Here is a 13967-nt window from a genome sequence, read left to right as displayed (position 1 = left end):
CTTTCTTCCCTTGCGCTGTATCAGCAGCATCTGAAGCTATGCACTAGTTAACAGTCAACTACACGCCCCCACCCCGACCTCCCCCCGGTTCTCTATGAATCTGGGTCATCATCCTCTGGACATTGGTGAACTCTTTATTAACAAATCCCACTCTGGGATCTAGAACACCACAGGATTCTGCCTTTCAAACAGCAGCCTGCACTAAGTGACACGGCACACAAAAATGAGGCTGCAGATACAGCAAGAAACAAAGGCCAAGGCCGAGTTTGAAAAAAAATGGCTGGAAGATTAGATGCATGCACATGTGAAAACTAAAATAATAATGTTTTGGGGGAGGGGACAAACTGGAGAATACTGATGTACCCTTTATTGCTCTTTTTACTTCAATAGCTTCTTTGTTATTTTCAGGAGAGTAAATTTTATTAGCTGATTCCGTCCGGAATGTCTGCTGCTGCCTACGCTCAAGAGGCACTTTTTGGGTGGCGGAAGTTGGCTTACAGAACAAAGATCTCTGAAAGTCAGCAGCCTTAATAAAGTGCTTACGTCACTTAGTGAAAGAATAGCTCAGACACTAAGAACTGAGAAGTTAATATTTGGCATTTTTCTAGCACCATTAAGGGTTGTTGCTTACAAAAGTAGTTGCTAGCCCCCCCCACACACACACACCTTGTGAGGGGAAAAGGATGCAGCTTTTATAGCTATAATCCACATTAAGATTTGATTTCTGTCCATATCTAGAGGAAATTCTCTCTTAGATAGTTGACTGATCTGAAGTCAATTGGACTAATCACATACTTAAAGCTAGGCAGGTACTTAGGTACCTTGTTGAATCAAGGCCCTAGGCAGAACTAAACTTTAAGAAGAGGAATGAAACAGGAGCACATTCTAATAGGGGTGTTGCTTATCCTCAAATCAGCCAATCACTCAAGAGGATTTTCTCTAGACACAGAGAAAAAAATCAACTCTCATTCAAGTCTTAATTTGGGCTGAATGTATCTATCAGTGGGATGTGCTTAAAGAGAGGCATTCACACAGCTAAACGGGGACCTATAAACAGAAATCCCTACTGCACAATGTGAAATCTGGTAGCACACCACACTCCCTCTACACAGCTATTTAAAAGCTTACATCTCAGAATTAGCTGCCCCCCTTTTCAATGCATGGCCCCCCAAAGCATCGTGAAGAACCATAATTACCTGGGCAACCAAGGACAAGAAGTTTAAGGGCTGAGGCAGGAGGAGCCAGGCTCCTAGCGGCTTCTGGAGATGGAAAAGCCTAGTAGAGCCAGTCTATCTTCCCACTCTTGACTCCTTGTGGGGCTGAGTAGGGCCTTAGGGTTGTGACTAGGGGAGGGGCATGGAAGAGATCTCTCTTCGTGGCACCCTCCCCTACTCAACTGCCTGATTTATTTGGTGAAAGCCAGACGGGTGGAGTTACGCCACCTTAGAGTTGGGGGACCCAGCCAGTGGGACCACAAGGCGGGTCAGCTGTGCCTGCAGGATGGTTCTAATCTATTGCTGCAGCAGAATTGTGTGATCTAGGAGGTTTGGAGACACCCCCCACCCTCCCCAAGCCTTTCAAGGGGAAGATTTACAGGATTGCCCATGGATCCACCTCGCTGATGTTCCCTACCCCTCTGCTCTGCTCCTGCTGGCTTATCCAGGCATCATGGTCCTGACCAAGGACTGCGGGATTTGGGCCCTTAGGGTGGAATTCACCCCTGTGCAGAGAGCTGGGTTTTGTTCTGCCTCTCTGTGGAGCAGTGAATAGTTACGAAGCGTAGAGCCCAATCCTTGCAGAAAAGGGGATTTGGGGGAAGGAGTAAGACAGCACCTTAAATCTGCTGTGGGTCACTGCGCTTTGGAGCAGGACCCACCCAGACACGATGGCCGTGGTGTGACTGGTGCAGCCCCAATGCAGCGACACTTACTTCCACCAATTGCGGCTCACTCCCTCTAGCTGCAGTCAGCCCCACCCACGGAGGTCTCTCTCAGCCCCAGCACTTAATGGCACATGCTGGGATTTCCCAATAAGGGATTCGACTTGCCACCCACTGACAATAAAACCGAAGTGGAGACATTTTTTTACAGACACCTTCCCACCTCCACTTAAAAAAAAAAAGGGGGGAAATGGTCATCACTGGCTGCTGTTATATTACTTTTGATGGAATATATGGGCCCAAAACGTCAAAGGTGTTAGCATGACCCTGCGACATTAAACAAGGTTCAGGGTTGGCTAGACAGAGACCTCAGCCTGCTTGGTACCATCACCAAGACACCACTAAAAATCCCTTTCACCTTTTATTAAAGATACCCGAAGAAAACAGAAGCCAGTTTGAATGCGTTTGAAATGCGCACTATTAAATAAGGCTTTTCTTTTTGAACAATGTTCTTTGTTCCCTTTCCCTGTAGCTGGAGCGAGTTTTTAGAAGGAAACCCCCCTGAGAGGGTATTAGAGCTGGTACGAACTGTCCTTTTGGGGAAAAGAGAAGACGTTAGCGGAGATAGGCTGGAGGACAAACACACCAAAGGAGAAAAAAAGCAAAGACAGAAAATGCAGCTTTTGTCTCCAGTATTCACTCTTATTGCTGAAAAAACACAGGCCCAGCACACGGTCTGATCAGCACCTCTGAGACCTGGCAAACTCATACCAGCAGTGGGCTGTTTAGGGCATTGCATTTAGCTGCCTCTCTGGTCACCACTCACAACAGCATTGCTAAATATACAGGCTTGGCTGGCCAAGCCAGGCTCTTAATAGACACGAGTTAAAAAGAGAAGGCTAAGAAAGAAATGTAATAAGGTGGGAAGGAAAAGGGCACGTGGGGTGGGAGGGAACCATAACACAGTCTCCCTTAGTTGGAGCCAGTGGAGATGGTGATGTCATCTGGCCCAGCCGGCTCAGAACATCTCTCAAGATTAGGATGAAGGGGGGCTGGGGACGCAGGAGACAGTGGGGGTGGCAGCCGTGACAATGAAGCTCACTTCTTCCTCTTCTGTCACCTTTCAGTCAGCCAGCACTGGGGTAGCCAGCTTTCCCTCCAGCTGTGGATTCCCTCATTATTTGGTTCACCAATTAGACCTAATTTTCACCACCAATTTTGGTTCACTGATTTCTGGTCCCGCACGTCTCTTGTTTACCAGGCATGATCTTACCAGCAGCCGTGGCTCCGTTCCCCGTCAGCGTGCATTGTTATAGCTTATCGTGACACCTTACGCACCTGTCGCCACTTTCCCACCGTTTTTACAGTGAGGTCACGACGAGGGTAAAGGTGAAGGCCCATTTATCATCAGATTGCCCATAACATTGTTAACAGTCTGGTTATTGCACATTCATAGCAGGCAACAAGGCTGCAAATAGATCACTCAACAGTTCAATCCATTGAAAAACTGCCCTCTCCCTGTGGTACCACGTGCAGTAATTATCATTAAGGGGCCCAGGGCCGGCTTTAGGACGTGCGAGGCCCAATTCGAAAGAGCTGCCGCTGAAATGCCACCGAAGACAGCAGCAGTGATTGAGCTGCAGTCGAAGATAGCAGCGGTAATTTGACGGCAGCTCAATTGGTTGCCGCTGTTTCCGTCAGCACTTCGGCAGAGAGTGCGGGGCCCTCTTGGGGGCGGGGCCCAATTCCCAGGAATCGGAATCGCCCTAAAGCCGGCCCTGAAGGGGCCTGATTTTCCAGCGGGGGCCGGATTGGGCCCTCAATCCTGTTCAGAGCAGGGATTTTCAATTGACGTTAAATGATATGTCCTTTGCCAGCAATTGCTATTAAGCAGGCACAGTTGTACTGAAGGAGCGCAGGCTGATTTGGTGCAAGGAGGGGTTTTCCTCATCAAGCGAGGGTCAGACTCAGCAACCTCACAAAAGCTTGGAGAGGACTAGTTGCATCTGGCCATGGCTTGTGCTTCAATCCCTCCCTCTCAGTGTTTGCATTCATGTGTGTGTGTGTGTGGGAATATTCAGTCTAGCTAATATGTGGCAACAGCGGCCAGAGCAGCTCTCACTCACTCTCTCGAAGAGCCCCACATGTAATTCTGATTGGCTGTAGCTATGCAGGTCTGTCTTTCACTCTCTTTTTCTCTTTCCCTCCCCCCCCGCCTTTTTTTTTTTCTTCCCTCTGTTGCTGTGCGGAGTTCAGCCCTGGCAAAGCAGGAGCATCATGGATGAGATGCTAGCAACAGATGCTGCGCACCAGGACTTGCATTCGTAGGGTTTATTTAAAACTGGTCTGGAGGGGAAAGAAGGGGGGAAAAAATCCCCAAACCTGAAAAGAAGAACAATCGTCATCCGTTACAATAAATCATCAACCCTCCAAGCAAGCAACTACTCCCCTTCGCTGGCTGACTGGTAGCTGCTCTCAGACCCTGCTCCGTGGGGTACCGCACAAGCTCGGGCACATACGCACACGCAGACCTCGCTCAGCCATGTCCGGCCCGGGAGCCAGCTGTGCAGTGGATGGAGAGGAAAGGAGCCCCTTCGCTGATGGGAGAGAAGAAAGCCCGTTAGGATCAAAAGCCGAGAGCAGCGAGGGGAGTGCCAGATATCGCCAGCAGATTGTCTGGAGGAATGTTGTCCTAATGACACTGCTTCACATTGGCGCTGTCTACTCCCTCTGCCTCATCCCCAAGGCCCAGCTGCTTACTTTGATCTGGGGTGAGTTCCCCGACAGTCGGGGTCTGCTTTGTTATCCCCTTGTAGGAGACATCTCCTTTCTGTGGGGGGTGCAGGCGGGCGTGTTTCTGTTTTCTGAAGGCTGGATTAGTCCTGTGTTCACAACTGTGCTTTAAAACTGGAAGTGGGGGAGGTCGCACACCGGAGCCTAATATTTCAAAGTCCTCTTTCAGCTTGAATCATTCCATTCAGCTCCTCTGCTGCATGGTTTTCACCCTAGGGCAAAAGGATGATAAACCACCCGGTACTTTTCCCACGAGCGACAGGATCAGAATTGTTCCCGTGCTGGAGGGGGGTGGGAAAACAGAAACAGTCAGATTAGAAACTTCATCCCTCTCCATCGATGAGGACATCAATTGGCTGTTTTAAAGCACCTTCCCATAGGAGATGGTCTTGTCTAGTCCCTGCCCCTGTCTCCCAGATCCTGGTACTTTTGACTCCTTTCTGAACCAATAGCTCACAGCACTCTTAATAAAACGACTGAGGATGGGAGGGAGAGGGGGAGATGAAATCTCACCGAAGGGCCTGATCTTGTGAGGGGCTGAGCACCTCCCCACGGGCACTGAAGTCAATGGGAGCTGAGGGCACTCAGTACCTAGCAGGATCAGACACCAGCAGCCTAAAATGCTTCCCACTCTAATTCCTTGCTTCATATACAGTCCAGGCTGTCATGTGTGCCCCTGGCATAAAGCAAACCTGCTGGAGATACGCTGAATAGGGCTCCCCGCTCCTTTTCCCCAGGTCTGGCTGGGGCATTGTGGCATGCACCAGGGGCTTTGGGGGGCAGCCATGATTTAGGGCTGCAGCTCAGGAAACCCTGAGGCTCGCGCAACTCGTCCCAAATCATCTTTGTTCATGGGTGTCAGGATTTACAGCCGGCCTAACTGCATGCGCTCCAATGGGTACGGCAGCATAGCAACTTCTGTTGGCCCCTTTCCACCGGGTTTAGCGGAGACAAAGGACGCAGCCCCTGCTATGTGAGTGGGTGCAGGTCGACCCTTCTGTGGGTGGGATGTCACTGGGTTTTTTTAGAAAGCCCACTGGGGCCAAAGCACAATCCCAAAATGCCTTGTGCTGCGGCCAAGTGTCCAGCCTCCTGCAACACACACAAGACTTGCTTCTGATGCTTCCCACAAGTGCCACTGAATCTGATGGGAGTTGAAGGGGTTTGATGCCACCCAGGACAGGGCCCATAAGTAAAGACGTATGGAGTTAGTGCATGCTGGGAATGTGGAGAGTTATTCAAGAGCCCTTCCACTCCCTGTTTGGTTTGGGGGAGCTGTGTGTTGACACACGGGTTTGCATAACACATGGTATGCAGGGAATGGTGCTTAATTCCAAGGCCCCCAGGTTGCCAACCTCCTCCCTTCCCCCTCTCCAACCTCCCCCCGATATATTCACTACTATACTGGTACTCGCTGTGTTCCTTAATGACAATTATAAGAGCTCTTTGCACTTCCATCCGACCGCTCATCAGAGCATCTCTAAGCACATTGTTAGCCCAGAGCTACAGAAGGGGAAACTGAGGCACGGGGAGGTTGTCACACTGTGAGTGAGTGGTAGAGTAGGGAGTGGAACACAGGTCTCCTGCTCCCACTTGCCAGCTCTAGCCTTTTACTCTTCGGCCTTAAAAGAAATGATTGTGCTACTTGAAAGCCACAAGTATGAGAGCAGGAGTGGCATAGAATGGTACAGGCAGGAGGGAGACAGAGGGGGCGATAAAGGTTCTAGATCCAGACCATGTTCATCAGAAGTTGCTCTGTCTCCTTCCTGAATTCCAGGTTTGCTTTTAAGAGCAGTTGTAGAGAGATCTCAGCCAGGTGAGAGCATTCAGGCCGGCAGGACAATAAAAGGGCATGAAAGCTCAAGTCAATGGGTGGCATACCCGAGGTCACTTATTCACTGACTCTAAAAATCTTGCATCCCAATCTGGGTCTATGCTGGTTATGTACTAGGTGTGAACCTTGTAACCGATACCTGTAATCTCTCATAACTCAAGCCTGACCCCTTTCCCTCTTAACCTGTGTAAATTTGATTTTAAACATTAGCTTTAATAAAAATGTTAAATGTGTTCCATGTCTGGCACCTCCTTCTGGGTGCTTGCACTCCCCTCATATTCAGGTAGGGGAGGGGTGAGTATTTGATGCTCTGATAGCCCTTTTCTGTCTCTAGCCACTCGGATCCCAGCGACGGTCACATCCGGCAGGCAGCAAGATGAGCAAGCCCCCCCCACCCCCAATCTGAAGGCTCTCATGGTATGTCCACATTACAGTTAGATGCCCACGCCTGGCCTGTGCCAGCAGGCTCGGGCTAAGGGGCTGTAATTTAATTGTGGTGTAGATGTTTGGGCTTGGGCTGCAGCCCGAGCTCTGGGACACTCCCCCTTGCAGGTCCTAGAGCCCGAGCTCCAGTCTGAACATCTACAGCGCAATTAAACAGCCCCGTGAGCCAAGTCCGCTGGCACGGGCCAGCAGCAGGTGTCTAACTGCAGTGTAGACACTCAGTAGAGGCCTCCCCATCCCCAACCACCCATTTCAATATAGGGAAGAAAGGGCTGGGGCAGGGGAGAGTTCGGCTGTGCTGAACCTGACCTGGTTGTTTTTTTTTGTCAGTGTAACTCCTCTCTACTTCAGGTCCATTATTCCAAAACCTGCCCACTAGGACTGCCAGCTCCATCAGCAGAGCATTGGTTCAAAGGCTACACAACAAAGAGGCCTTGTTAGTCCTGAGTCTTTTAAAAGAAACAGCCTCCTCCCCTCCAGCGTTCACAAGAGGTGGCCTATATCCCAGGCTGAGACTGAGTGCTGCTAACAGAGGACAGCATCACTGAGGCATATAAAGGTGTTCTCCATGCTTGGTCTTTCAAAGACAGATTCTGTATCCCTCACAAATCATAGAAGCCTCATTATGTCTCTGTTACCTTGGACACCCGTTTGCGGTTTCTGTGCTGAGTCAGCTGTCTGTGGCCTTGATTACCATTGATTGCAATCTCCCGCCCCCCGCATCCTTTTAATAATTCCTAGAGGGTTTAGTCAGATTATTCTTCCCTCTGCAACATTTCCAAAGTCCCTAAATGAGCATTTTCATGGCTGGCCCTACTCTTTCAGAGGCGGTTGTGTTTTGAGACTGGAGAATATATCAAATCTAAATCTAAATCAAAAGCCGACGATCTCGCCTGCTGCAGAAGTAGATCAAACCCTTCCGTGAAACAGCCAGAGCATGCGTTCCCTGCCTACTGCTTAGGCTTCTCCATTCTCCCCAAGTGGAAATAACAAAGACAGCCTGGGATATTTCAGCTTTTCCATCAGCTTTTTGGAATCAAACGTGTTTCAGAGTCGGGCTTTGCAGAGCTGTCGAAAGTTCAAAAGGGAAAAGAATCTGCTCTAACTGTTCATAAATCTCCCAGTCTTTTGTTCTGTAACAATGTGATAGTTCTTTCGACAGCACTGCTAGCATAATTCCTGGTATTTCAGTTGCTGTAGAAACAGAAGGGGGCCGCTTTTTTTTCAGTGACATCCATTACTTTCTTTGATAACTTTTTCTTTTTTCTGCCCTTTTTTAAGCGAAACACATGATGAACGAATCGGCTGATCTCTGTTAAAATCCATGTGGAAAACAGGTTTCTTTTCTCTCCCGCCCTCCCTTTAGCTGATATCTAGGTACCTACCTTTTCCATTGTGGGAGAGTTTAGAAAACCACCCCCAGCTGCATCTTTCTGGGAATGCTGCGCACAGCGTCAGGAGAGGAGATTTGAAAACCAACAGTTGTAAGAGCCAAGCAATGAGAAAATAAAGGCGGAGGCACAGCTATGCTCTCTGAGACAGGATGGCTTCTCTTGTCTGTTCTGTAGCTGGCCATGATGAGAAGGCGAAAGCAGAGATTGGCACTAGGAAAGAGAACCTAACATATAGCTTCCTTTATCTTCTCCCTCCCATCTCCTCCACTGAGACGATGCTAAACGAAAAGACTAGATTGAGTGTTTGAGGATCTGCCTTATATGTGGGTTTACCACTGCCCCTCTGCTGGGTGGAGTGAGTGCCTGCTTGGCCGCCTCTGGGCTAGTCAAGGAGATAAAATCCTCACTACTGCTGACAGCTGAAGGAAGGTCTTCTTTGGCATAAGGGCTACACATCTGTAGGGGAGTTTTGAGCTAAGGGAGACATTTATTATTATTAATTTGTATTGTGAGCGCACCTAGGAGCCCCAGTCCTGGATTCAGGACCTCCTTGTGCTAGCACAGAACCAAAGGACGGTCCCTGTCCCAAAGAGCTGACTAGCTAAGTATCCTGCTTTGCTGTCAAAAGTGCTCAAGGTGACCTGAAATGGATTTTGGTTGCATCCTTCATTTGTTGCTCTGTGGTATGTAAAGAAGGGCTGGGAAGCTCTTCTTCTTAAGCTTTGTTTTCCTTCTCTTCCACTCCCCACCCCCACAAATCTTAGAAATAGCAGAGATGTCAAGTCTGGTCTATCGTGGGTTAAAGTCCCTGCTCTGCCACACTTCCTGTGGGAGCTCGGCCAAATCACCAGGTCTTCGTTCCCCATCTGTACAATAGGCTAATAGCACTGCCCTGCCTCACAGGGATGTTGTGGGGGTAAAGACTGTGACATGCTCAGATACTAGGGTAATGGGGGGCCATACAAGTGCCTTAGCTAGATATCTGGTGAAGGGTAGCAATGCTCGGTACAGGTGTGAGATAACTAACCTCTCAATGAACTGGGGTATGACCTTCGCAGCCTCCCCATTCTGCTGTACCAGTTTTGGGGGGGGGATTCTGTTCTGATGCAGAGGAAGGTATGAAGGGCTAGTGCCTTATGGGGACTAGTCTGTTAAAATGAAGCCCCAGGGCATGTGCTATACGCAGGAAAGGCTGTGGGTAGCGGGTTTTAGCTGGGTAGTAGGAAGGTGCTGCATGTGGAAGGGTTTTAGAAGTGGAGGGAAGTCCTCTTCTACTCCTCCACCTCTCTTTTTTTCCAGCCAGCGACTCCATCCAACATAGACGTATCTCCACGTCCATCTGAATTCCGAACATAGTTTGCAACCCTAGGACTAAATGTTGCTGTCACCCCTGCACTAAGATCTCACTTAAGGAATTCTGCTCTCCTTAGGGAAATCGAATCCCCGTTTATGTTAACAAAAAATGATGTAGGGAGAGCAGAATACTGGAGCCAAGAGCTGACAGAAGCATGTGAGAAAAGAACTATGTTCATCCAGCATTTTCCCCTCATCTTCAGAGGAATCTCTTCTGTACAGGGCTGGCTCCAGGAAGCAGGTGCTTGGGGCGGCCAATACAAAGGGGTGTCACCCGGCCCTGCCCTATTGGGGCAGCACGTCCGGGTCTTCAGCGGGAATTCAGCGGGTCCCTCAGTCCCTCTCTTCCTCTTTGAGCTGCTGCCGAAGAGGAAGACAGGGAGTGAAGGACCCGCCGCCGAAGAATGGTGTGGTGCAATTGAGTTGCCGCTGAAGTGCCGCCGATCGGCTTTTTATTTTTTTATTATTTTTTTCCCGCCGCTTAGGGTGGCAGAAAACCTGGAGCTGGCCCTGCTTCCGTATTATGAATAATGAATCATGAACAGGTTAATATTTGTATCATAGTAGGACCCAGAGATCCCACTCAGGATTGAGCCCCCTTTGTGCTAGGTGCTGTACGAATGTATCTTTTTAAAGAAAGGAAGACAGACCTTGACCCAAAGAGCTTACAAGCTAAAGAGACACAAGGCATGACAAGTGGATCTGGAATGCAGTGGGGAGCAGGGGAGGAAAAAAATAGTGACAGTAATAGGAACACAAATTTGCACTGAATAACTGAGTGAATACTTTGGGGGGCTTCACGTGTCGGGGTTTTTATAAAAGCGAAGAAGAGATCAGAGCATTCTCTTTGGGCCTGAGGTAGCCATGTTTGCTTAAACAAAATATGTCTAGCATTCATGGTGCTACAAGAGAACTGCTGCAGGTGCATGGCGCATGTGGAACAATGAGCTCTCCTAGAATATGTCAGCAGCAAACATACTCCTTAAAGAGAGAGACCCTGGGTTGTGCTGGTCAAACATCTTCCAGACACATGGAGCAAGGATGGCAGAACAGGGCCCTCCAGCTACCTCATACACTAAGTTTTCCAGGACAAACTGTCCCTGCTGTGCTGTAGATGATTGCAGCTAGAGAGGAGCCAGCACCAAATTGCCACTTCCCCAAGCTTTGGGAGAGTTTGGAGCTGGATTTGGATGTGAACTTTGCAACTCAGGCCCAACTCTACTTGAAACCTTTTTGCTTCATTAAAAGGTGACAGTCGCCACCTCTGTGGACTCTTTCTAAGGGCCTGTCTTTCCCCTAAAAGAGAAGGCGCCTACAACCCACAGTGAAGCCCTGAGCGGTTGAGCAGGAGGATGATCTGGTTCTCCTGGTTATCAGGACAGCTGGGCTCCATTTCTTCCTCTGCCACAGACCTCACACGTGACCTGAGACAAGTCACTTCAGGCTGGAGTTTTGAAAGAACTCAGCTCCCAGTTAGGCACCAAAAGAAGTGGCCAGATTTTTTTTATGTTGGATGCTGAGCTCCTTTGAAAATGTGACCAGGAGTCTCTCTGTGCCTCAGTTCCCCATCTGTAACATGGGGCTAATACGGCAGTTCTGCCTTACACAGGTGTGGCGATGACAAACAGGTTAAGTGAGAGGTGGTTGGATACTCTGGTGGTATAAATCCCGGGACAGAGGAGTCCGCAGCGGTGTCTGGATAAGTCAGGCAAGTGGAATCTGTGTACCTCAGGGAGGTCCCTGTGTCCCGCCCCCGCCTCAGGAAGTCATCCCAAGGCACTTTGTAAATGATGTCCAAAGTGCATGTAACACCCCAGGGAGCGACTGCGGTAAGAGGTATGCAGAGCTGTGACTCTCCAGTCACCAGCACTAATGTGGGACATGTTCCTAATGATGTTTCATGAGCAGAGAGTTCTCCATAGCATTTGTTTGTTTTTTTTCTACGTTCTCTTCCCCTGCAACATCCAAATGCAGCCAGTCTCTCCCTGCATGGTCTGGGGCTGCCACTTCCCTCCCCACACAGGCAGGATTTCCCTCCCGGCCCCCCTCATACCGATCAGCTTCCCACTGCTCCCAATTAACTTGTTAATCAGTGAGTCACCGCTTCACGCTAAGCGGAGATGAAAGAGGGCCACCATGCTACCTAGAAAACAGCAGTTACAGCCAAAATGAACACTCAGCAGGATTCGTTTCCATTGGTAACTTAGTGAAATGCATCCAGCTGCACATAATAGACAATGGAAAAATTAGGCCAAGGACAAGCCAGAGTCAGTTGTTTACTCTGGATCATCCATACTTCCCCTTCCCCTGCTTTGACCAGCACCTCGAGAGCTTTACTGTGGCTTCTAAACCGCAGCTCACAGGGGCAGGAGCGGGGATGCAGGAGAGCTACCCAGAGGCATTCTGGGTGACTGAGCCAGGGAATGCACTGACCAAGGGGGAGCTGCAGCACTACCCTTTTAAGGGGTGCAGCATGCAAGCCACTGCCCCCACCATCCCCCTCCTGCCTCTGTCTAGTGCGGGGAGGGCTGGGGCCAAAGTGCAGGGACTGCACCCTCTTGTCCGCTTGCATTCCCCACACACGGCCAGCCAGTCTGGGTCGCCGTCTCCACAGATGGCAGGTAGGAGAGAGCTCGTCCTCCTGTGTCTCTCGGCTGTCACTCAGTGCCCTAACAGCTCCCACGGCTTTCTGATCGCTGCAGGATTGCTTGGCATGCAAGCTAAGAGGCGCTCCACAGAAGCAGCATGGTTGTTATTAACGTGTGTTATGAGAGTGCCCAGAGGCCCAGATGGGATCCTGCCGGTGACAGTCAGTGTGTAACGCATACAGGAACCAGGGGGGCTCCAACCCGAAGAACTTGTAAACTGAGTTTATCCTCAGCTCTGGTATGAGTTTGACCTTTCACATGGCCTCTGAACTGCACCTTCATGGGTCTGTTTTGCCTACCTGATAATGGCTATGCAGATGGCGACAGCTCCAGCCTCCCCGGTGCCATCTCCTGAGAACTTCCCTAGGTAATGGGGGTCGGGGGGGGGGCACTCTCAGTTTGAGGATTCGTGCCCAGCTCTCCCAGTGAAGTGGATCAGCGGAGCTAAGAATGGGAAAGTAAACGCAGCCATAAAGCAGATTAGGGTGGGAAGGGAGCTTCACTCTCCCAGCAGGAGCAGAAAACAGGGAGCAGCCTAGGGACCCAGCCGACCATTCCCAGCGCCAGCTCCTGAGAACAGGAGGGACTCCCCTGGTGTGAAATAGGCTGGTGTGCTGTTAGTTCTGTCTCAGCACTGCTCAAAGCTGTGCATGTAAACCACCCCCCCTTAAAGCCAGACACGCACCACGCTGCTGTGATTCTGTCTTTTGTGTGCGACAAATGCCACGCTTCCCACCAGGGTCAGAAAACCTCCCTCCCCAACCACTTCTTTGCACTACCATTGGCAGGAAAACACCAGTGTGTCTCTGAACATGAGTATGGAAGCAACTCTTCATTAAATGGGATCCCTTCCCATATTTCTATTACTGGCTAGGGTTCCTATTGTCATTCTCTTAACCCAGAGGCCTTTTGGTTGGTCCTTCTCTCCCTGAGCTCCTTGTTGTATGCAATCACTTGTCTTTTATGTTTTCCATACAGTTCCATCTATGTGCCTTTTATTTTAATTTAAGGAAAACAACAAAATAAGAACAAATATAAAATCTCCACTAAAGAGAGAGAGCTGAGTGTCTCTCTGACTCCAAAATCTAGTGTTGCCAACACTCACATTTTTATGGGGACACTCACAATGTGTGGTGTTTTACTTAAAGCCCCAGCTCCTGAAGACATGTGATTAATAAGAATCTCAGCTTTATTTTTTTTAACCAGTCAGTTTTAGCCCCTACAGTTAGGGAGGGAAGCTTAAAAATGTGACCTAAGCGCACCCTAAAAAAACAGAAAGCTAGTAAAGATAACCCAAAATTTATTATTGTTATTATTTAAATCTCATGATTAAGTTAATCTCATGGGTAAGTGGGCAACTGACTCATGATTTTTGAACACTTGGAGTTGGCAATACTAAAATCTTCCATCTTCAATCCTCTCACAGCTCTAGCAGGCAGACAGGCACCCTTCTCACAATTAAGGATGTGCCAGACTCCTAACAGCTTACAGCACAAGAATGTTTCCTGGCCAAGTGGACTTCTGCCCAAGTGATTAATTCTGTTGTTAGACCCCAGAATTGTTAGAATAACCTCATTGTTATAATAATGCCTGTGCAGGTGGGAGGTTGCTTTTGTTTTAAC

General features: G+C 49.3%; 1 protein-coding gene across 1 annotated transcript in view; it reads left to right on the top strand.

Annotated features, from left to right (window-relative positions):
• Positions 1 to 4105: 4105 nt before the first annotated feature.
• SCD5 (stearoyl-CoA desaturase 5) overlaps positions 4106 to 13967 on the top strand; it is a 70251-nt gene continuing 60389 nt past the window's right edge. The window contains exon 1 of the mRNA XM_039542422.1: positions 4106 to 4650. Within this exon, the coding sequence (XP_039398356.1) occupies positions 4422 to 4650 (229 nt within the window). The 5' untranslated portion in view covers positions 4106 to 4421. The remainder of the gene's footprint in view (positions 4651 to 13967) is intronic.

Source organism: Mauremys reevesii, linkage group 5 (assembly GCF_016161935.1).
Source record: "Mauremys reevesii isolate NIE-2019 linkage group 5, ASM1616193v1, whole genome shotgun sequence".
Lineage (NCBI taxonomy): Eukaryota > Metazoa > Chordata > Testudines > Geoemydidae > Mauremys > Mauremys reevesii.
The sequence above is the reverse complement of the archived record's forward strand: the minus strand, read 5'-3'. Positions and strand labels throughout refer to the sequence as shown.